Source organism: Anas acuta, chromosome 3 (assembly GCF_963932015.1).
Source record: "Anas acuta chromosome 3, bAnaAcu1.1, whole genome shotgun sequence".
Classification (NCBI taxonomy): domain Eukaryota; kingdom Metazoa; phylum Chordata; class Aves; order Anseriformes; family Anatidae; genus Anas; species Anas acuta.
This window is the reverse complement of record NC_088981.1, coordinates 29,817,869-29,839,128: the sequence shown is the minus strand read 5'-3', so window position 1 is coordinate 29,839,128 and position 21,260 is coordinate 29,817,869. Positions and strand designations below refer to the sequence as shown.

General features: G+C 40.6%; 1 protein-coding gene across 6 annotated transcripts in view; it reads right to left on the bottom strand.

Annotated features, from left to right (window-relative positions):
• Positions 1-19,164, bottom strand: part of SPAST (spastin) — a 35,975-nt gene extending 16,811 nt beyond the window's left edge. Inside the window, exons 1-7 of one of the 6 annotated variants that reach the window (XM_068676398.1) lie at positions 18,461-19,150; positions 15,222-15,305; positions 13,828-13,911; positions 8,713-8,808; positions 1,567-1,754; positions 655-788; positions 255-348 (exon numbers count right to left, since the gene is read on the bottom strand). In XM_068676398.1, coding sequence (XP_068532499.1) covers positions 255-348; positions 655-788; positions 1,567-1,754; positions 8,713-8,808; positions 13,828-13,911; positions 15,222-15,305; positions 18,461-18,887 — 1,107 coding nt within the window. In that variant the 5' untranslated portion in view covers positions 18,888-19,150. Of the gene's footprint in view, positions 1-254; positions 349-654; positions 789-1,566; positions 1,755-8,712; positions 8,809-13,827; positions 13,912-15,221; positions 15,309-18,460 lie in introns of all 6 variants that reach the window. The other 5 variants (XM_068676397.1, XM_068676400.1, XM_068676399.1 and 2 more) reach the window with 5 other exon arrangements.
• Between the last annotated feature and the right edge of the window lie 2,096 nt (positions 19,165-21,260).

Below are 21,260 nucleotides of genomic sequence, written 5' to 3'. Positions count from 1 at the left end.
CTCTACACTTCCACACACACAGCTATAGTTATCTGGAACAGTCAGACTCACCAATTTTCAGGTGGTTTTTGTTTATTGTTGCTTGTTTGTTTTGAGTGGTGGGTGTTGAAGCTGCTCCTCGGTCACTTTCTGCTACACTGACTATAGATAACAACCATAACCAGCAAAGATGGTGTAACAGAATTACCACTTTGTGTGTTAAATAACAAATTTCATTGATTCTGCCAGAGCAAAAACAATACCAAGCTGCTTACCTCAGGTCTAAGAGAAGGAAGGATAACAATTTCTTGCAAGGCTTGTTTAGCCAGTTCCTGTCCTGCGATATCATCAAATTTGACAGCTGGCCCACTAACAAAGAAATGGAATACTAATTAGTCTAACAATGAGATACTCTTTTCAGCTGCAGCTGACTAATTTAATGTATTTGACGATTTATAAAGAACTATTTTGAGGAAATCTACATCTTACACTGTTATGCATTTCAAAAAATAAGCATTTCACGTGTGAATTTTCTTTCATTTTACAAGGTAACAAAAAAAAAAAAAAAAAAGAAACAAACAAGAAGTGCAATTTTTCATTTCAAGAGCACCAGGATTTTGTTGAATGAAAAACTGTCTTTCTGCTCTGAAAAAGACTACTGATCTTCAGACTTACCTATCAACAATTTCATTCAGGATAAGATTGGCAAGATTACTGTCCACATTTCTAAATATCTTCATGTCTTTCTTTTTTCGAGCAGCTGGGGTAGGAGTAGAAGGCTTATTTGTTCTGCTATTTTTAGGAACAGCCTTGGGGGGAGAAAAATAAATAACTTCTTAATACTTTTTAAGCACATTGTTTCAGATGCTAAATATCTACAAACAAGAATTCCTACTGCTGCAATACTTCGACAGCAGGCCACTTAAAAGCCATCAGGTTATAGAAACAGTAACATGTAACCACATTGATGTTCTTGTCTACACATTCTACTCTTTGTTCTACTTTACTGTAGGGGTAGGACAGGGTGGGGAAATAAGGAGGAAAAGGAAACAAATAGGGCAAAAGAAATACAGCATTTTTCTCTTACTAGTACAGAATTTACTTTTGTATTTCAACCATAATTTAAATTACATTTACTTTTCTATATGGTTGCAATACAACCTAGGCATGCATGTTTTGGAGAAGGAACATGTGGGCAAAAATCTATAGTTCTGGACCAAGAGATTCCTTCCTCTCTTCCCTCCATCTTCTGCATAACTGGGAGTAACATTTATTTTTATCCCAGCTCAGTTTTCCTCAGCTTCCCATGCAGTTTTCAGAACCACGTATTAATGCTTCTACTGTCATTACAACTCAACTCCACTTGCCCACCTGGCCACCCAATGCCCCCTGATTTCTAAAATCCACTGTGCAGCCTACTTCAAAAGGCTTGTCCAAAAATTTAGGGTTTTAGTCATTTGTTTTTCCTTAAAATCTTGTTGCTATCACACCACTACAATGCTGCCACAAAAGCAATAAATGCAGGGTTTGTTCTTGATTTTACATCAGCTCCCCCAGTATATATCACTCTATCTGTTGTCACCATACCTTGTGAGTTGAAGTTGTAGGATTTGCTGCTGGTCTAGACGCAGGAGCAGTCGATATCCCACTGTAGCTAGGTGTTCTGTGGTGACCTGAAAGGCCTGTGGATCCAGTTTTTGCAACAGTTTTTGAACGTGGAAGGGAATTACTTGTGTGTGTTAAGGGATCCTTCTTTTTTGGAACCGCTCCACTTTCTATAAAGAAAACCAAATGTTATTAGAGCATTTTTAGCATTTGTACCTTCATCATCAATCCTAACTTGAAGATAGTGCTGTTGACAGACAGTACACTATCACACCAGAATAACACAGATTTTTGAAGAGATTTCTTACTTTCAAGGATATATTAACTGTAACTTCATCCTAAAATTTTGTATTATTTTTTTTAAGGAGCTCTCAAAACCCAGCTTACAAAAGCTAGGGACGCCCAAGTTGTGTAGCAAGGAAAGAATAGCATCTCTCTCTTAAGACAGAAGTCATCAGAATGCCAGCCAGAAGATTTTTCTTCCCCAGAATTTCTATAAACAATCATTATAATAAAACAGCAATTTCAAGCTGTTTGAGACTCAGACTGTTTGTTCCTTAAGTGAAGTTAGCAGGCTAGTTACTTCAGGCACTAGCTAACACAGTCTAGCACCTTCCACACACTCAAGTTTTACTGTGGAACTTGAAATTGGGAAAATTAAAATAGCTATACCTGGAAGCAACTACTAAAAGCTTTTGCTTACAATTTTGTTTCACTTCAGCGATCTCAAGTAGTAAACTTGAATGGGTGGCTTCCCTTCCTACACTTCAAATAAAGTTTTAAGATTTTACACCACCGAACTGAAACATCACCACTCATTCCATTCATACTTATACTTGCTCCAACCTCTGTGATGGAGCAGGAAGGTCCTTCATTCTTTCATCTGGGGACGTGTAATTTAACGTACTGGCCACAGGCGATCAAGCTACCGAAGGCCATTTTTGGTCTAGAGCAAATGAAATGGCCTGATTTCTATGTTCTCCACCTGGGATATATGATGCAATAAGGTCCATTTGCTCAGAACTGGCAAGTGTAGAACATTGAGAGGTAAGAAGCAAGCACACAGGCTGGTCAGGCGAATTGTTCATGATTTGAGTGCACCATCTGATTGCCTTCGTGTGTGCTGGGAGCACAGTACTGGACTCTGTACAGTACAGTACTGTTGTCTGCAGTGAAAACGGTAAACACTGCCTTATTTTATATCCTTTAAAAGGGATTAAGAAACCTTATGATTAGATAGAGAAATACGGCATCAGAGGTAAGGAAGCTCAGGACTGACTTTAGGTGCAAGTTTCTTCCATATGATTTTAGAAATCTGAAACTCAATTGGTCTTGTTAAACAACTGGCCAAAAAACTGATTTTTAAGGTGACTAACACCTCTATGAAGAATTTTTTGTTTACAAAATTGCAGTTTAGTGAAAAATACTTTAAGGTAGAAAGCCATACCACTTTGACAGTTGCTTAAAAACTCAAGTAAGAATGCTTCAAAGAGTTACCATAAAAAGGCAAATTAGTTATTACCATGTTTTCAGCCTCTTTAAACAAAGTCATATATTACCACAAGCAAATCCTTACAGTCTGCAGTTGTCCATGTGATGGATTACTTGGCTAACAATCTTCTAAAACCTTCTCTCAGTAACAAATCTACCCCTTTGGAGAGTTAAAGAAACTCTGCAGGGGTTATCATCAATAATGCAGATGCATCAATACACAAAACACAGGGGAACTTGAAGAATACATTTAACTATTATCTTACAGGTCTGACGTTACTTCTTCCAAGAAGCAGCTACCTGACCAAATCACACACAGATTTGGAGCTGATAAATTCACTTAGCTGTTCCTGCACAGTAATTTCCAAGTCAAAAGCTCTTCAGATTGGGCATGCTTAGTAACTCAAGTTCAAAACACAGCTTATTAATCTGTTAAAAACCCTAGCTGCTTTTGACTTGCCCAATTTAATCAAAAGAAGGCACTTTTTTTTTTTTTAAGGTTCCATTTGCACAGCTGGTGTGAAGTCAACATGGGAAGGCTTCAAGAAGCTAAAATAACTTCCCTATTAACTCCTTTACCCTAACATGTTGCTCAATTATCACCCTTTTCCAGAACTTTCCCCACCTATTAAGAAGAAGAAGACAGGCACACATTGCCATTTTTAGTATCACACAAATTGCACAGATAAAGAGTAATTCAGGAAGCTGGAAACACAGGAAGAACAAAAAAGGGTAAAGAAAATTTTCAAAGTAAATTATAATTTGTTTCCCCCAAAAAGGGAAGTGTGAAAGGTTTAAAAATAAGTGATTGTTTTCTCTACTTGTACCTGCAGGAATCAAACCCACTAAGCTCACATATATTCTGTGGTCAGTCCTACAGGGGAACACGGAAAGAAATGCTGAAGAACTGGACTTGAACACAGGCGTTCAGTTTCGACTCCGTAGGCATGCTCTGCTTTATAAACAAATTCTCAGTGAAGGGGTAAATAAAAAAGCATGATCAAACTTTTTCCAAATGAAAGGCTACCTAAGATTACTGATTTATGAAGTGTGAGGTGTTTAATCATATATGTATGTCACTTGTCAGACTGATGGCCCCTACAGCTTCATTACGTAAAATGTCTTTTGCTGTAATTTCTTTCCCTTATTTTTCAGCTACATACTTTTAAATCTAATATATGCTGCAAGAGGCCATAAAACCTTTGTAGTATCCCTAGCAGCCTTTCACCAAATGTTTCACTATTTCATATAAAATTGTAAAGAAGGCCCTAGAGATCACAAAAAGAGAGCGCTGTATTTCAAGTGTATTTAAATCATGAAACAATTCTATTGTTTTTGTAAATAGTAAAACTATTGCTTTACATATTTAAGGGAGAGTAATTGGAGATTGAACATTTTACTTTTTACTCTCCCATTCTTGACTGGACAGAGTAATTTACTTTAAGACTCCTGGCAAATGCCACTAGATCATACAGAAATCACTATCTGATCCTGAAAAGAGCCCTGCAATCTTAATCCTCCATCCAAATATATATACATCAGAAGTCACAAACAAGCGAAGAGCATAATTTTTGGTGAGGTTTTCTGCTGGTTAAACTGTGATAAGCTGCAGACATACATGCCTAATTCCAAGCTCCCTCACAGAAAGAAACATTATGATTCATTTACTATATTTAACTGTTTTTAAAGACAAACCCAAGGATATATTTGAACAACTTTAACAGAAGGTTGGTTATACTACACCCCTGGAAACAAAGAAATAATCAGGGAAACCCAATGATCTCTTGAGGTCCCTTCCAACCCCTACAATTCTGTGATTCTGTGAAGCATGCAGCTCTAGCTTATTTAATCAAGATAACAGTATGCTCTGCATTTCTAAAAGCAACCCAGTTATATTTTCTTTTATGTATCTAAAACCTATTAACACCTGTCTTAATGAAGAAGTTTCTGCTGTTTTTCAAGTCCTTAAACATAAAAAAAAAAAAAGTTGGCATAAAAATGAGCAGCAGCAATTCCAACACTGCAGAACAGTTTCCAGCCTTTAGCTGTGATACCCTGAAAATCATCAGGGAATATTCCTCAGGAATTCCCTGCTTGTGGCTATTGATAACAAACAGAGTGACTAAGAAAATTTCCTTTGTGGTCTGTGGACCCCAAGTTGGAAAAAAAAATGGACTGGTCTAGAAATGTACATAGTTATTATGTGTGTGTATATATATATATATATATATATAAAAAAAATTAAGAAGTATAGCTACATGTTTTCTGCAAATACTGCATAGCAAAATTCATGCAGCAATTCCAAGCCAATATTATACAGGATTGACATTTACAATATCCCCCAAAATAATAATTTCTTCAAAGATAGCATTCAGATTTTTCAAGTATTCAAGTAATAAAAAACATAGAACTTCAGCAGCTAACAAGAACCTGTTCCATATTTTGAATGGTAGTGTAACTACACCACTCAGGGATACAGTTGTCTTCCTTTCTCAATTGGCAGAGCCATGTCAGCCAAACATCTACTACCAGGTTATGGTGTTAAAACCAATTTTATTGCTATTTGTTTTCCTATTTTGGGAAACTCCTTAAAAAAGTAAGTATTAATTGCTGAATTTTTGCAACAACTCAAAAAACGTTGCCAATATATGCACACCATTAGAGAGATACTAGCAAATCTTACCAAGTGAAAACTAAAATAAACACTATTTATTTGTGCCAAACTAACTTTAGGATAAAGAGAAATATCACACCTTTGCTGACTGCATATCATGCTGAGATTTATGGGTGAAGTGTAAAATGGTATACTGGAATTACTCCAGCACTAACAATCTTGTATTGCCTTTAGCAAGATCGGTATAATCTTCTGCACCTCACTTAAAAACAACAACACTAAAAACAAACAAACACAACACAAAGGAAAACAAGCATGTCTGAAGAAAGAGATCCAGCTAAATTGTTTTACATCTGATTCAAGACAGCTATGAGAACAAGAATGATGGATATTAAAATATAAATACTTATTCCAAGATAAAGCTTTGGGTTGAAGCTACTCGTTAACACTCCTAAGACAAGTTACTGTATAGTCTCCTGCAGCTGAAGGGCAGGTGATATGGCTGTAACGTAGTTTTATAGAACTCCCATAACATACATTTTCAAGAAGAATTTCCAAGTGTTCAGTTCAGTTAGAAAGTGGTGAATGAAGACGACAGGGATAGTTAGTCACATTTGCTAGAATCAAGTATGTTTATCTAGAAGGCGGATAGAAATAGTATCTTGAAAGAAGCAAGAATCTCAAATCATTAACACTCTGGAAATCTAGGAATTGTGCACTAGAAAAGTAAAAATATAATACCAGGCAGAATTAAGTTGCAAAAAGATGCTGTAGGGAGTCCCTGCTTTAAGAGCAAATGAAGGAAAACATTTCTTATGTTTCAGTCCTTCTGCAAAAAGGCCCCTTCTTGACATTAAAAACAAATGACTGTACGTCATACCTCCTGAAATGCTAGACTTATCAAAAGCCCAGCTTTATTAGGCAACAGCACAGGTAATACTTCACAGAGACAGAAAAATGAACCTTACACCTGACTCTTCTGTCTTAGTACCTCTGCTTTCTCAGTAACCCAATCCCAAGTGACCTGCTAGTTTATTTGTTATGTTTTTTCTAAGGATTTATTGTGTATTTTGCATTCTTTTAAATAAGTGCAGCTGTCAGTGTGAAAAACACCATCCTTAATACAAGATGCATTACGGAAGCACAATAGCAAAACAATTAACAGACTGAAGCAGAACTAATACTTTAAGAAGTAAGCACAGCACCGACATAAACAAGACTCAGAGAGAGAGAGAGAGAGAGAGAGAGAGAGAGAGAGAGAGAGAGAACGCAGCAAGAACCTCTTAAAAAGAATTCACAGGACAATTAATAGGCTGACTTTTCCAGCCCTAGCAGGGATCTAAAAGCTGCAGGGAAAGTTCAGTACTTTGGGTAAACATCTGGACTTCCATGTTATGAAACCAAAATTTAGCTTTTGCAAGGTAAATGGCAAATGGAAATGGAACAAGCCTCCAGACATCTTGCTGAAATTAATCACTCATTCTGCCTCCTCTCAGTTCCCACCGAGCTAAGTATATGAAGGATTCTTGGTTAGCCTACACTCCTGCAAGAGGGACTCTGCAGCACCCATCTGACACAGCCTTTAGCTTTTCCGAAACCAAGAGCAGGCAGAGTGTTAGAGTGTTTCTTCATCTCCAGTAGATACTAATGTTTTTTTTTGGTTTTTTTTTTGTTTGTTTTTTTTTTTAACTGACAAATGGAAGTAACTCAAGTAACAGTTCTAACAGGAAAGAAGGTTCAGGCTGACCTTCTTCTGCAGCATCCTGTTCTGAGATTATGTTGAGAAAATAAACAAAAAAAAATCAGAAGGAATGAGTTTTAAGAAAAGCTGTTCACATTGAATCAGATGGAGCATGTTATCAACGTTTGTGTGTACACATATATTTACTCATTCAATCTTTAGCCAATCTGGTAAAAGTAAAGTGGTTTTATCGGATCGTTTAAACTAAAGTTTTCTCAAGTTTGGTCTATGTAGGGTCTACGTAGAAGCTTACAACAAAGAACCACTTTTGCTACATCTTTTCTACAAATGCCGTTTTGACAAAAAATACTGTGTTTTGTTAAGCACCTTTATATCACTGCATTCATAGTTCCACTAGTTTAACTCCTCATACATCAGAAAGAATAAAGCAAACACTAAGACGACTTCAGAACTAGGAATGGTGCTGAAAATAATAATAAAAAAAAAAGCATGTGATTTACAGTAAGCTTCAAGTTTAATTACTTGAAAACCTGAATACTACTCTTCACTCAATAGACAAGCTTTGTGAATTCTGTTGCTTCTTGGCTCACTATTGCACTTAATTTCGCTATGTTATGGTCTACTGTACAAATTATCACATCCACGATCTCAACTGATAATAGCTTACTGCTGGCTTAAAACATTCCTTGAAAACAATTCACAAACATCACAGTAACTTCACTCCTTGTACACAGACAAACAGAGATTTACTTCCGGAAAGGATAAAAACATCCTTCTAGCACAAGCATTTTCCCTGTGTTTTTAACTACGTATCACTTTGCCAGCTTAAAAGTCCCTGAAATGTAAGGAAACTTAACGCAAATGCACATTCACTCTCACAATATCATAAAGGAAGAGCTGCTTATGTAGGCACATTAAATAGCCTATATATCCTACATTGATTTTTGACACGTTCTAAAACAGGTTTAATTCCTTTAAGTAAATAACATGAGAAGTAATTTTCTAAAACGTGGTCTTTGTACGTAGTTTTGGATTCTAATATTTGATTTAATGAATAGGAAACAAGGATAGTTACTTTAAAGACAGAACTTCATACTACAAAATAAAACAGCGTTGTCAAAGCCATAGAAAGGATGGGATGTATTTAATGTAAAGCCTTTACAAAAACAGAAATATGAAACTTTTTTTTTTTTTTTTTTTTTTTTTTTTTTTTTTTTAAGTTCGAGGGGCCAACACACAGCATAGCATATTTTTCCTCGTAGTATACCAAAAACTGAACAACATCCCCTTAATTGTTAGGTGCTGGTAAAACCAAACCCACCTGACTGGAGATGTCCATTGCGGCATGCCAGGTTAGTACTGTCATTATAGACCTCCATTTGCGGCTTGGAAATTTGCAAATCTGCCTGCAGCTTCTCTACATAACAGACAGAGGGGAAGGGAGGAAAAAGGACAAAATAAACAAACAAAAACCAAAAATGAACCAAGAAAACTTATGTATGTCAAACACACAAATGTCAGCTTCGGCTTTGTTACACTCAGCATAGGGTTAAAGATAAAATGTACTATTTCTATCTATTCTACATGTTCAGCAATGTTGAAAGAAAATTCTGTCAGTATGTACATGAACGAAAACTGCTTAAAAAGTAGTAATTTATGGTGAAGTTCATTAAAACTATCTTTCCAGTTTAGTGATTGTAGTTACTTGCCACAAGCTGTGATCAGGATTAATTCAAATTTCATTTACTAAGATTTGTGTTGATAACCCGGTTCTCAAAGTCCTCCCCACAGTCTTACTTTTGAAGACTCCTTGCAGTTGTCATTTTTCTACACATTAAATGTTTCACTGAAGTAGTAATAGCCAATCTACGTTTTACAGAAACCTCATTTATTCAATAAAAACACCATGTAGACACGATAAAGATGTCTTTAAAGACTTCTATTTAGAAATATAATTGAAAAAGGAAGTCAATAAAATTGTCACGCAAGCTGTGCTCTCTAAGAGGATTAACTTCAGAAACATCTGAACACAAGATTTAAAAGACTAAAGATTAAGGAAAAAGAAATGAACTTGAACTCATGATAAACTAGCCGAAGCATAAATCAAAAAGGTACAAGGCTGCAAACCCCACTGAAACAAGAGTTAGGTCTCAGGTCTATTTGTTCTGTGTAGCTCACCAGTCCTGCTTGTACCACTGCAGTTGGGGAAAAAAAAAAAAAAACAAAAAAAAAGGAAACCATCCTAGACCTTGCTTTTGAGCTCCATTACAAGATCTTCCGCCTTTATTTTGCACCCCCCCCTTTTTGTAAAAACAAAAGGTAAGGTTGCAAGGCGTACTTGGTCAGCAAGGTGCAGGAAAACAGGTGGCCAAGTAGAGGAGGGAGGTCCTCTGGCAACGAAGAACTTCTGCAGAAGAAGCTGAATTCTACTGAGAAAGTTTACACCCAAGAATGTAAAAGCCCTGACTGGAGGGAGGACTGCCGTTCAGAGCTTGTCAAGCATAGAACCAGTAAGCAAAACCACTTCCTTAAAGCTGCTTCTTTATCTAGCACAGTTCTCTTCCCAGACTGTTTGATTCCTTCCTTCTTTTGCAGATCACTCACACTGCAGCTTTCCCAAAAAGTACCTTCATATCCAGTTGTTTAAAAGATTACATCCAACTAATAACATCCAAAATGAATGACAGGTAGTTTAGAGTGAAAGGTTAGCAACCACAGGCAAGTATGAAAATCCAAACTTCAGATTAGTACAGGCACCCAGGGTTTATTTCCTGAACTGTATGAAGAAAGCTCTAGTGAGTAAACATAACAAAATCAACTGGCTTGGGCAGGAATTCAGGAGATCCCACTTGCTTCACTGCAAATTGAGATTTGCAATGCAATCTCAAATGCAATTTGAGACTGGGGTTTTACTGCACTTATCAATTGCTATATCCAAAACAGTTGCATAGATTTAGGAACTCCAAAACTGCAACAACAACAAAGTAATCCAGAAGTCGCCCTCTTTCAATTCACATAGTGTCCTCCCATCACATTACATATTAGCATGCAGTTTTGTTATTGCACATAAAATGACATCATGCACTTATATCACTTTTCTTAAGAGGCAGTGTAGCTGCAGAGCCCTCCAGAATAAATAAAGCTATTAAATATTATTCCAGGGGATTAATAGGATACTATCACCTTTCATTTTAATGCTTTTTTCCTATGTCTCTAGGCATTAGGAAAAAAAAAGGATAACAATTGTTTACAGAATCTCATTATTTCTCCTTAGTGATACAACATTGGCATAATCCTAGCAAATAAACACCACTGCAGGTGTAATCTTATTCATGCAACATTACGTTTAGCAATGAGTTCAAGGTAACTGATTTCTAGTAAGAGAAATCATGACGTAACACAAGCCCAAAGCAAAAACAGCACCTCCAAGAAGCTAGAAGAGCCCCAGAAGGTGTCTACTAAAGCTCACATCTATACCATGTGAAGAATTATTACCAAATAGGATATTGGTGGAAGATACTGGAGCTATGTGCCACACAGATCTTTCAAGCAGAGCACCTGAAGCTACACGTAGTACACCAAAATGTACTTGTGCTGACAAAAATCTGTCCCCTCACAGAAAATCTCTCTGAAATTGAAGAACACAGATGGTGCAAAACACACACAGCTTTAAACTTGAATAGTGTTGCGCTGGACATTGTGATTATCTATCTTTATGAAGAAAAAAACACTGAGTTTTTGTATTGACAGTGGAAAACAGATAACAATTCTAACATGGGTGACCAGCCATCCAGGAGCAATCAGATCTATGAAGGCTATCAGAGCAGGATTTCTCTATTCATCTTAATTACTGCACAGCTAGCATCCCTTAAAACACTGTACACTGAGTCTCTCTCCAGGGCCCCCACCAATTCAGTGTGGTAGCATTTGGAAGCCCCTGACAGGCAGCAGAACTCACTGAACTGCCAGAGTGCCTGAGTCACCCTGAGGTCCACTGAAGCCTTCCTGGAGTACCTTCAGCTTCAGCGAACAGAACACCAGACAGTAATTTACAACAAGATAAAATAGAGATCAAAATAGGAATGCCAAGACCACCACTACCATCAGCAGTGTCATGTAACTTAAACTTACATTGATGATCCAACGCACTTCGAAAGACAGAACAACGAGTGCTTGTCAGTGACAGTTATAATCCATACAACTTAACTTTCATTTTCTATATATTACCAATGTCACAGAGCTTGACTTAATCGAATTTTATTTAAGCAATCTGCAATCACATCTTTGTCTATCAAACAGGATATCTGACATTATTGTCTACTTTAAACATGTCTGATCCTTCTAGCTAATGCAATAAAAGACTTATTTCATTCTCCCTTAAGAAACAGGGAAAATCCCCATAACAAGAGAAAAAAGTTTACTCCTTGATCTTCAGAATTAAGAGCCTCACGAGCCTCAGGTTTAGCTCCATTACACAGGCACCTCTAGGCACCACTGGAAAGCTTCCAGATAATTTGTTACCCTAAGTAGCAAGCTCAGAGCTATGTTTAGACCTATACATGCCATTCAACTCTAGATCACCTTAAATTTCCACAAATTCCTGTAAAATGACTTGTAAAATCAAGCACGTATTACTCAAGTAGATCTATAACAATCAAGCCTGTAGGGGTTTAAGTCAATTGGAAAAATCTCTCCAAACAACATGTTTTTCCTTCATACATGACAGATGATTTCACTTGCTCCTTCCTATCCAAGGTTTGCTCCCATGTATTTGCTTGAGGCAGTTTCTTCGTGCAAACTGAACAGGAGCCTAAGCTGAACAAAGTACTAAGCCTCGAATAGTGTCAAAGTAAATAAAATAGGAAATCATATTGGACAGCAACTTATGCAATAAACACTATTTTACCTGCTTACCTTTCAACTTGCACACTGAATGAAGAATACAAATAGCATGTGATCAGACTTTATGGTGGTAAAGATGAGGATACCAGCTTGACCTCAACTGACTTCAGGTTCATACGCAAAGTTTACCCATTTTATCCTCTCAATCAGAACACAGCAAGTGAGCAACTCTTCTTCGTAAATGCTACTGCCGGGACTCAAGCAAGGATGAAGCACTACCCACAAAATTTGACACATTATTACTTCAAGGTTCAGAGAACAGTAAATTGAAGAAATCAGTTTCTTGCCATTAGGATGTCAGCAACAAGCCCTGCCTTATTGAATACTGCTAGCATGCAATCGTTTTCACTTTTTTGTTGCTTAGTTTCTGTTACCTCTGGGAGTCAGCCCCAACCCTAATGAGCAAAATAGCAGTTTGTAGGTGAGATGTCTTTTCTGCACATACTAAGGTTCTACAGACATGCCTCCTTTATTCCACCTTCCCTTCGTATCTTGACAAAAAGAGCTAAGGACACCAGGAACTCAACAGAAACCAGAAGAATTCACTTTGGCAGAGATGTTATGACAACCACGACAATCACCACTCACAAAGTATAACCACAGAAAAAAAGTAAGTTTTCCTGTCAGCTCTGCATGCTGCTAGGAGAGGGCGTTAGTAGAACTGAGAAGACCCCAGTGCAAGAATAAAGCTACAAACGTGCAAGTTAAACAGTGTTTTTGTTAGTTCTACCCTAACAGAACAATATATAGCCTTATTTCCACTCTACTTACTGAACTGGAAGCATCTTCAAACCTCTCAAGGTAGAGGATACAGCACACAAAGCTGTGGATTTGTGAGTTGAAGGGAGGGCTTTTCTCTGTTTATCATGCACCGTAAGATGTCACTGCCAAGACTGCCTGCTTTACTCTCTCCATTAAGAGCTTACATACACCACTTAAATTCAGTAAAGCCCAAACTATGCAACATTATGCTTCTGAAAAGAAGTAATCTTACCTGCTAGGTATTAAATAGAACACTACCGGAAAAAAGATTACAAGAATTAGGATTTCACAACCTTATGGTCTACATAATGCTGAAGAATTATTACTTATGTATATATGTAAGTACATATGAACAATCAGGATATTTTTGTTTGTAAATGTGACAGCAAAACTAAGAGGAATAAGACGTTACACTTGCAGAAGGTGCACTTATCACTCATGATCAGCAATATATCACAAGTTCTACTACAGTTCTGACACAGAAATCCTAAACTAACTCCAACATCTGTAACACTCGTCCAGTTTACAAGTCAAGCATGCTGTGGTAAAAAGACTTCTCAGTTACCTTTACACCTATTTTCTAAGGAAATTTCAGAACTCAACAGCATTGACAAATATTACTTATACTCAGCTAAAAACCAAACTTAAGAGAGCCTACACAGAGAATGACTTCTTCACTTTAAAAATCACAAGTCATAGTTTAGAAGAACGCATTACATCAACTTGTGCAAGTAATGAAAAACTTTCCAAAGTCATGAATTGTAACTGGTACCTAAAAGCTGCAAGCGATCCTTGGCCATTGCCAAATTTGTCATCATTTTAGATTGCAGACGTCGAGCTCGTTCACACTGATCACCTTACAAAGAAAAATCAATGTTAAAACACAATTTGGCAAATTAACCTATTAAAGAGCTACAAAACTGACATCCAGCCATCCCTTTTCTCCCTCCCACCCCTTAGCTAACCCCTCCACTAAGAAGTGGCACTGCAAAACTAATGAAGCTTTTTATTTAACCAAATTTAGTTTTATTAAATAAAGTTTTCAAGTTAGTTGTCACTGTCTCTTTTACAATACCGCTTGTAGAGAGGTGTGAACCCGTTCTCTGACACTTCATGCTGACCTAATATATGCTCCTTTTCACTACATTTTTCTAAACAGCAGTCATATAAATTAAATTTTCAAAAAGCTTGAAAAGTGACTGAGAGGCAAGTATAATTCAAAATCATTCATTTTGACAAAACTAATAAACTTAAATTCAGTTGACCGTGTCCCTTTACATTTCAAAAGGCATAGAATTACAGGCAACGATATCACCACTTTAAAAGTGGTCTGTTCAAGTCAAGCTTTTTTTTTTTCTCCTCCCAATTCTGCAATTTAGGTTGTATCAAATGCCACTGGTGCTGTTCGATAAGAAAAATGTCAGCATATACTGTTCACAAGCATTTCTAAATATACCTGAGAAAACAGCAGTCTGGCAAAGCAATCTTACATTTTGTTTTGCTTTCCTTTTTTTTTTTTTATACATATATATACACATACATATATATGTATATATACGTACATATATATAGAGAGAGAGACACACAGACACACACACACACTTATTTTGAGGACAGAGGTTCTTACTGAGTCCTTCACTACAGCTACTTCTCCATGGCGCATATTTCCTTCTAGACTACAGCTTAAAATGTTTCCATATACACAGACTTTCTTCCTGTGTTGGAAGCGTTCTGATATTTTGGCAGAAGCTATCCAGAAATACAACATCAGGCCATTCCAAATGACAGTAAGTGAAAACATGAACTACTCCACTACTGTCAGTTTTGGAAAACCAAAACTTAACTCTTAATGGGAATGCCAAAATATTCAGAAAGAAGGTATTTTACTTAAGACTTATTTTCATGAACTGCTTATGACTTTGTACAACACAAGAATATTTGGAGTAGGAGTCCCATGCATTGCAGACCAGAATGTTAAGGTAGCACAGACAAACGGACCAGTGTGCACCTACAGCTGAAACAAAAATACACCCATATAAATTCATACAGCAGGCTGTTCCTAGCACCTCCCATATTTAGCGGTATCGGTTTCTTGCTTTGAGGAAGCCATAAACCAGAATTAATCAATAAGGCAAATCTTTCCCACAAAACCCAAAACTGGCTTACCTTGACCAACAACTAAGACAGCTATTCCTTTTTCCAGTTCTTCAATTCCCTTCTTATACCATTCAACAGCTTGTTCCTTTTGTCCTGCTTAAAAAGGAAGTGAACCCATTATTTTGCGCAGCGAACTGAAGCTCAGGAATGGTTCCATATAATTGTGTAAAACAAGTAACATGAAGGAAGATATATTGGAACAAAATTCTATGATTTAAAGAAACATTTAAAGGGACACTGTCAACTTTGTAGCTATGTAGTTTCAAATAAGCTTTTCTATTATAAACAGGTATTACACCAGCCTCAAATCACTTTTGCCTGATTTAGGAATCCTTCTCCATCTACCTTAAAGAGATCATCTCACCTAAAAAAAATATTTATATACATAGAAAAATTAAAATAAAATAAGGTATCCTACACATATTCACAACAGAAATGGTAAAGTTAACATTATTTTTCTTTCTGGAACATCAAACCAAGCCATGCCTTTTAATCTTCCAATGATATTCATCAACACAGTAACACTGGAAGCATGGAAATTCAGGAAGGAAACCAATGAGCCTGAGATACTCCCCAAGTGAAAGGAGATACCTTTCCTCTGGTTAATTTTGTACAGCAGCTCATTTGCCACAGCAATATGTCTTTGTTCATCCTATCACGAAACTGCTGTATTGCAGGTGAACGTCAGCTTCTCCGTGAAATAAAACGCACGTAGCACTGGGAGCACGCCGGTGTACCAACAGCGTCCAAAAGGGAAATTACAGCACATGCAGCAACGAGCACACCCACACCGAACCCGCACCACCTGGCACCCTGAGATCAAGTGCCCTATCGCAAAGATACTCCCATCTACTTCCCATCCCTCCCTTTCTATAAATACTCTCTATTCAGGATGTATTTCACTGCGCACTGAAGCATGCACTCTTAAGGTAGCAATGTCATAACTGAGCGTGCTTTTCCACAAAGGAATATAGCACATGAGGTATCACAACTTAAACCTGACTAGCATTAACAAGCTACCAGTACTAGGAAAAAAAAAAAAGAAAAAATATACCTAGAATGAAATCTTGGTTACCCCCGTTTCAGAAAAGATAACAAAAACATTCCTGAATACCAGGTACCAAAGATTGTGTTGCTTCTGCATTCAAACCTTTTCGTGACTTCACTCCCAAACCTATTTTCTATGAAACTGAAGCGCCAGGAAAATATTTAAATACATTTCCAGAAGCCTCTTAAGGTTTTTCTCTTCCTCCTCTGCAGATGCAAAAATCTTTTAGCAACATTTGGCAAGTTACCCTGGGGAGGCAATTCCTTACTTTGCTCTTTTAACAACAGAAACCACAGGAGCAGCGCCTCCCTAGAGCTGCGTACATCACACACCTTGGGAATCGCTTTATTTTTGCCCTCTCCCCACCAGTATCACATATCCCGACTGCTAAAGAACGCTACTGAAATGAGATAGCAAAAGCTGTGACTTTGATCTCCTCTGCAGCCTTTTTTAAGTTTCCCCCAGTCACCTACAGAAGCATTTTCAACTGCAGTGTAAATTCAGTGCTGCTGAAAGCCATCAGAAATCAAACTGGAGGCGATTCCAGACACCTTTGCTATTGCCTGAATTGCTTTGCTATTCCAAAGAGCAGCTGAAATGTGCCCAGCACATCGTTAAAATCCCGCTTCCACCTTCTAGCTGGAGTTTTGAAAGCGAGACAGCCAGCCGAGCTGCTTGCAGGGGCCGTGCTCTGGGTCCAAACGGAACAATTTCCCAGCTCTCACTGATGAGGACATGAAACGAGTCTCTGATGTGCCAGGAAGGAGTTAGTTTTCTTCATAGCTGCCTGTCCGCAGCTTTGTTTTGGATTTGTGACTACACCAGCGCTGGCAGCGCTCCAATGTTTTGGCTGTTGCTGAACGCTACTTGCACAGCCTCAAGGATTTCTTCTTCTCACTCTACTCCCTTGGGAGTGCAGCAGCAGAATAACCGACCCAAACTGGCCACGGGGATATTCCGTGTCATATAATGCCACGCTCAGAAATAAAAACTCAGGTAGGGGAAGAACAGGGCTGGTGTATGTGTAGGGGGCTGACCTTCATTGCTCAGAAACTGGCTAGGCATTGCTCTGTGTGCAAATACGTGGTGAGCAATTGCCTTTCCATCACTTGTTCCCTCCTCCCCTTTCCTTCACTCATGGAACTGCCTTCACGCCAGCCTACAGGTTTTCTCACTTCTGCTCTCCTCTGACCCTGCTGAAGGGAATACATGAGCAGCTCTGCAGGTGCCCAGCTGCTCACTGGGGTTTCCATAAAACTCATCACAGTTGCTGCTGCCTCGGTGTGGTTGCCCAGAGAAAAATGAAGTATTAAGCTTGATTTTGAAAATACCAAAGCAAAAAACAAAAACAAACAAACAAACAAACAAACAACTCAACAATAATTTAGGAGTATAAGTTATCAGAACTGATATGATAACTACTGAAGTATGCACAGCCTCCAGAACAGCAACAACTCCACGTAACTGACAGGGTATTAAGCAGTCCAGAAATCCCAATGTTCATATACTATACCTGGCACATTATTTTCTGTTGGAATTTATGAAAATCTATTTAATTAACAAATAAATTAAGAGCTATGCCACATATTCCAGTGGTACAGCCAATAAAAACAGATAAGCAAATAACAAGACTATGCATTAAAACAAAGTGAGCTCCTTCTCCATGGGATGGATATTGCGTTTGCAGGGTTAAAACAGCTTTGCAACCGTTTGTGCTAGCAGCAAAGGGTTTTTTTTGTTTTAAATACATGACCTGTGCAACTAATTCATATGTGACAAGGTATTCATGAGGCAAACCACTGACAAGGCTCGGGATCTGAAGGTTTACCCTTAGAAGCACCAAGGTACCTGCTGTGGCTTGCATCTGCCAGCTGAGCGCTTGGCTACTTGGCACTGAGATGGCCACAGCCACCCCTGTGGCACGGCGCTACCTCACCTCCTGCAAGCCTCAGCGCCCCGACCCCGCGCATCTCCTGGCAGCTAACCATGATGCACATGACGCTCTTTTTTTTTTTTTCCCCCCTCCCCAGGGATTTCCACCGCCACTCCCCAGCTGTGGAGGCGCCGCCAGACTCACACACTGGCTTTTATGGCCCCTGTCACCGAGGGCCCCTCACACTGCTCCAGCCTCCTTCCTCCTCCTCCGAGCCGTGCCGGGAGCACCCCGAGGCCTGCCGCTGGGCACGGAGCTCCGCCTCACCTCTCTCATCCTCGTCGATGCGCAGCGCCAGGGAGATGCACTCGAAGGCCCGCTTGTGGCAGGCCCGCACCCTCTCGGCCGCCCCCCCGGGCTCGGCCCCGCCGGGCTCGGCCCCGCCGCCCTTGGCGGCCATGAGGGCGCCGCGGGAGAGGCGCTCGCAGAGCCAGGCGAGGAGCAGCCCCAGCTGGCAGGCCACGAAGCGCAGCAGGGCGAAGGCGGCGACGAGCGGGTAGGAGAAGTAGTACAGGCTCCGCTTCTGCGCCGACGGCGACCGGGGGCACCGGGGGGACCGAGGGGACCCCGCTGCAGCCGCCGCCGCCCCCGCCGGCGGCACGGGGGGAGCCGGCCCGGGCTGCGGGGAGGGGGAGGCCGCGGAGCCGCAGCCGCCTGAGCCCTTCTTCTTCCCTCGGCCGCCCGGGGAATTCATTCACCGCCGTCGCCATGCCCCGCTGCCAGCGACTGACAACAACCGGCCATGGCGGCGGCGACGCCCCGACGACCGCCCCCTCCTCCTCCTCCTCCTCCTCCTCCCCCTGCTCCCCGCCCGCCCTTGCCGGCGCGCCGCGGGCCGGGCCACAATAGGAGGCGGGGACGGCGCCGCGGAGGGACTACAGCTCCCAGCATGCCTCGCGGAGCAAAACAAGGGCGCGGCGCCGCGCGGGGCGGAGCGAGGCCTGACGGGAGCTGTAGGCTGGGGGGAGGGCGGGCCCGGGAGCGGCCGCCCCACAGCGAGGTTTTTGTTCGTGTGCTCGCTGCCACCACACGCACCTCGGTGCCCCAGCAGCACCACTGACAGCACTGCGGCACGAACTTGCCCTTCCACACCCCAAAACTGTACACAGTGATCCAGTCTGGCCACGGGGCTTATCAATATGGGAATCAGCTCAGTGCAGCAGCTGTGGCATTCAGTGCCTGCTGATGCCACAGACAAACATTCCTAGTAAAGAAAACCACCCCTGATAATATGCATTACTTTTCTCAAAGGAGGAGGGCAGCTTTATTTTAAGAATGAGTTCTGTCAGCACACAAAGCATAGAATTAACACATGCAACAACATATTCGTGACACTCTCAGCAAACCCACCAGTGCAAAAAAACACAATAATGTTCACTAAGTATTTTATTTTCTGTATAGTAAAAGAATGATGTGTTTCTATCAAAAAAAAAAAAAAAAAAAAAGAAGTGAGTTTCAGTACATCTCTCCTAATGGGTGAAGTGCAACCAGTACAAACTCTATATACCACAGAGACGTGCTTTGGCAACCCTTAACACTGGAAATGGGAAAATTGGTGCACAGAACTTTCTTCCTGAGAAAATTCAGAGCGGGACTGGGGAGCGGTACTGGTCCCCAGTCCTGGTCCCGGGTGGCATCCCAAGCAAGCTGCTCCAATACCTTTCCAGGGACACAGGTGAGACTGACTGACCTGCAGTTTCCCAAATCCATCAGAAAATTGTCCTCACCGCATTGTAGGAACCGTTTGGACTGCTCGTGCCCGTTCGAATTGCTTACCCAGCAGATGTCTGGGTAATTGAAGTCCCCATGTGGGCCAGAGCTCGTGATTGTGAGGCTACTAGCAGCTGCTCGTAGAAGGCCTCGTCGACTTCCTCCTCCTGATCTGTGTGATCGCAATGAGATCGTGGCCCTGTGTCTGAACGCAGACCTTGAGCTCATCCTGTTTATTTCCCACGCTCCGTGCACAGGCACTTTAGGGAAGCAGCAGGTACAGTTACCCCGGGGGGATGCAAGAAGAGGATACTGGACGGGGGATTGGGAACGCTACCTTCTCTGAGGAGCCCTCAGACAATCCTATGGGAGAGCTCAGAAGTTTTTCCCTGTCTTCAACAGTGGCAGTGGTGTGAAATGTGTTCATCTGATCTGCGGCAGTATGGAACAATGCTAGGGCTGAATGGTATGATGAATGGGACCTTCTGTCCTACAGACCCTTCTATAAGCACAAGTCTAAGAAAAACAGAGTGGTTAATGTACATGTATGTAGTTCTTGTACCTTGCAAAGGAATGTTTTAGCAATTCGTGTCAATAGAGAGCTTGAAGGGAAATGTATTTGTAGGCTTTTACTTGAAGTCTCTGATACCTGGGGGGGTTCAGAATAGCTGCTAACTATTATGACTATTGCATGGGACACTATGCAAGTCTCTGGTATCTGGCCAGGAGACTAAGGAGACGGGGAAAGCTGAAGAACGACTAAAAGACAAAGCTTGCAGTTCCTGGGTCCCCAGTTCCTGGGTCCCCAACCTTTCCAGGGATACAGGAAAGACTGACTGACCTGCAGTTTCCCAGATCCATCAGAAAATTGTCCTCAATGCATTGTAGGAACCGTTCTCCTTAGTCCTCCGTTTTGCATTGATGTATTTGTAAAAAGATTTTTTGTTATCTTTAACGGCACTAGGCAGATTGAGCGATCAGGCCCAGTCAGCATGGGTTTATGGAAGGCAGGTCCTGCTTGACGAACCTGATCTCCTTCTATGACAAATGGACACACTTGGTGGATGAGGGAAAGGCTGTGGATGTGGTCTACCTTGACTTCAGCAAGGCTTTTGACACCGTCTCCCACAGTATTCTCCTCAAGAAACTGGCTGCTCTTGGCTTGGACTGGCGCACGCTTCGTTGGGTTAGAAACTGGCTGGATAGCCGGGCCCAAAGAGTCGTGGTGAATGGAGTCACATCCAGTTGGAGGCCGGTCACTAGTGGCGTTCCCCAGGGCTCGGTGCTGGGGCCGGCCCTCTTTAATATCTTCATCGAAGATCTGGACGAGGGCATTGAGTGCACCCTCAGTAAGTGT